The following is a 2,395-nucleotide window of genomic DNA, read 5'->3' as shown; positions in this document are numbered from 1 at the left end:
ATATATTATCCGATTTATCAGTCTAACAGAATTGATTCTGATTCTTAACGAATTGTGATTTCACGATTACACAGATTTGAAGATTTTTAAGGAATTGTTTTTATTACATATCCGGATCAACAGTTGACAGATTAATTTTAAATTTTAAAATTAAAACTGAGCTGAATAAATTGAAATAATTAAGATTTTAAAAAATAAAATGACTTTTTCAAATTAACTATAAATTTCTGAATTATATCTATTCGGTTGGTTATTGCTGTTTAATCTATATTTTAAAAGCTAAGGTTTTTAGGAACTATCATCTAAAATCCTAAATGCAAACTCTAAATGTATATCAAAATAGCTACTCTAGTGGCTAAATGGAGGTCAAATTAACCTCTCGAGGAACATCGATCTTTTCCACAAAGCTCAACTCCATATTTCATTCCACTTGTAGCAATGAACTGAATGTAGCAACATCCAAACGAAGCATCATGAGTAGTCTTTTCAACTTTTCGCGAAATGGTTGAACATTGACTATGAAGCAAGCCATCGTTGAAGTATCAAGATTTGGTGGCTAATGGCTTTCATGCTTTATTCCCTTGTCCCCAACAAGAATCCAGCATTCTTCTCTCAACGTATAATCCTTACTTCCACTGCAATCGACCTAAAATCTAGTCGTAAACATCTTCCAATGTGCCCTTATAGCGCACAGTTTTGGCATGCACACCAATTTTGTCAACGCTATTCGGTAAAAGATTCGATCTTTCTTAGTCACTTTAAGCTTCCTTTCATGGAAATCAAGCCAAAGTCACAAAGATGATAGCAATGGCATTCGCGATGAATTAAGCATTTCTAAGCTTTAGGAGCCAGTCAAACTTAGAGGAGAGGCATTCAATTCCCGCCTTTTTTCTATATGAATCAAGAAAGTTGTGGTCCATGACCAGCTCATTGTGATTCTCCCTCTACTCACTGCAACACAAAACCTTTCGCGAGAGCTACATTGGACTTCAACCCCTCACATGATCCGACAACCTACCGTGTTGTCTTCGTCAAAGTAGTCATCAAACGCAGTCATTGCCTGTGATAGTTGTTGTTGCGGTGGTGGTGGTGGACGATAAACCGGAGTTTCATAGTAGTTGTAGTCTGGAACATAGTATGTGACCGGAGTAGGATGAACTGTCATCGCATAATATGGTACGGGCACTACAATAGGCTCCACAGGGTAGTAAACTTTGGCTTGTGGCACCATAATTGGACACAAGTTCATTTGAGGGATTGCAGTTGTAATTGTTGGATTCGTCCCCTTCACTGCTTCATAAATTGAAGGACCCCCATTCCCTTCTTTATATTTATCATTATCTTCCTTAATTTTATGATTCTTGTTCTCGCTCTTCTTGTAGGTGTCGGTTGAGCTCTTATCGGTGCCTTCTTTCTCTTTCTCCTTCTCATTCTTGCTTATCCCATCCTCTCCTTGTGGCTTTTGTGCCTTTTCATCCAATACTTCTACACATTTTCCGACCTTCGACAACTTCTTGATAAGGACTCCGATATCAACATTGCTGATGACGGTCACTTTGGGCTGCGTCGGGTGAATCTCTACCCTCAACACACCTGAAACCATCGAAATTTCTACGAAGTCATATATAATTTCCAAGAACAAAGCAATGGAAATCCATCATACCTTTGATGCTTAAGGCTTTCAACACTTTTCTCTTGCAACCATCACAACAATTAACGGAAACCTTCAGATCAACACGCTGCACGAATGCCAAACTCTTCGCTCAACATAAAGCTACTAGATGGATCTAGCAATAAGGCGAAAGCCGCAATGCTCTAGCTCACCTTTAAATCCACTTCCTTCGCCATACGAAGAACAGGGAAGTCGAGCAAGGAGAGGAGAGAAAGAGAGGAGCTTTTGTGTGTGTTTGTTGGTTTGTTTTCTAGGCCTATGGAGGCTTTTTATATGCATCAAAAGAGGGAATTCTCTCTATTTTAACCTCCATAAGCATCATTCAAGAATGGTTCAACCTAAGTCACACCCGAGTCTTTTGATTCAACAGTTCAGAAGAGACTCTAAGCGGGGAGGCCCTCTTCAAAACTTAATGGCAAGTGGAGATTTATATTTTTTAAGGTTTACGGCTAATTAATCACCGAGATCAATTACGATTAGTACTTTGAATTGGTATCGTGTCGCGAAGAAGGTTGTAGAATAGTTTGGGGAAAGTGCAACACAGACTAGCATGAGAAAGAATAAAGGTTTGGCCAACTCAAAGAGGATATAGTTAGTGTAAGGCTTCCACTTGCGATCCATCCTTTTAGTTGTAGGGTAGGGTTCAAGCTTAGTATTGTGATTCGATCAGATTAGACTATTTTGGATACTAGATTTGTTGAAAAGGATCGTACGTCCTAGGTT

At 38.8% G+C, this 2,395-nt stretch overlaps 1 protein-coding gene across 1 annotated transcript; it reads right to left on the bottom strand.

Moving 5' to 3' along the window:
* Positions 1-887: 887 nt before the first annotated feature.
* On the bottom strand, positions 888-1,848 carry LOC122003845. The gene is made up of 3 exons (XM_042558842.1): positions 1,825-1,848; positions 1,664-1,739; positions 888-1,593 (listed from the first exon to the last, which is right to left on the bottom strand). Exons 1-3 carry the CDS (start codon positions 1,846-1,848, stop codon positions 998-1,000), a joined length of 696 nt encoding a protein of 231 aa, XP_042414776.1. The 3' UTR covers positions 888-997.
* Positions 1,849-2,395: the final 547 nt, after the last annotated feature.

Source organism: Zingiber officinale, chromosome 7B (genome assembly GCF_018446385.1).
Source record: "Zingiber officinale cultivar Zhangliang chromosome 7B, Zo_v1.1, whole genome shotgun sequence".
In the NCBI taxonomy this organism is placed as follows: domain Eukaryota; kingdom Viridiplantae; phylum Streptophyta; class Magnoliopsida; order Zingiberales; family Zingiberaceae; genus Zingiber; species Zingiber officinale.
The sequence above is the reverse complement of the archived record's forward strand: the minus strand, read 5'-3'. Positions and strand labels throughout refer to the sequence as shown.

Excerpts from the sequence above, each read along its gene's own strand:
- LOC122003845 (XM_042558842.1), bottom strand. The coding sequence starts at position 1,848 with ATGGCGAAGGAAGTGGATTTAAAG. Across the intron at positions 1,740-1,824 it reads CGAAGGAAGTGGATTTAAAG|CGTGTTGATCTGAAGGTTTC; the intron begins GTGAGCTAGAGC and ends GCATTCGTGCAG. Across the intron at positions 1,594-1,663 it reads GAAAGCCTTAAGCATCAAAG|GTGTGTTGAGGGTAGAGATT; the intron begins GTATGATGGATT and ends CGATGGTTTCAG.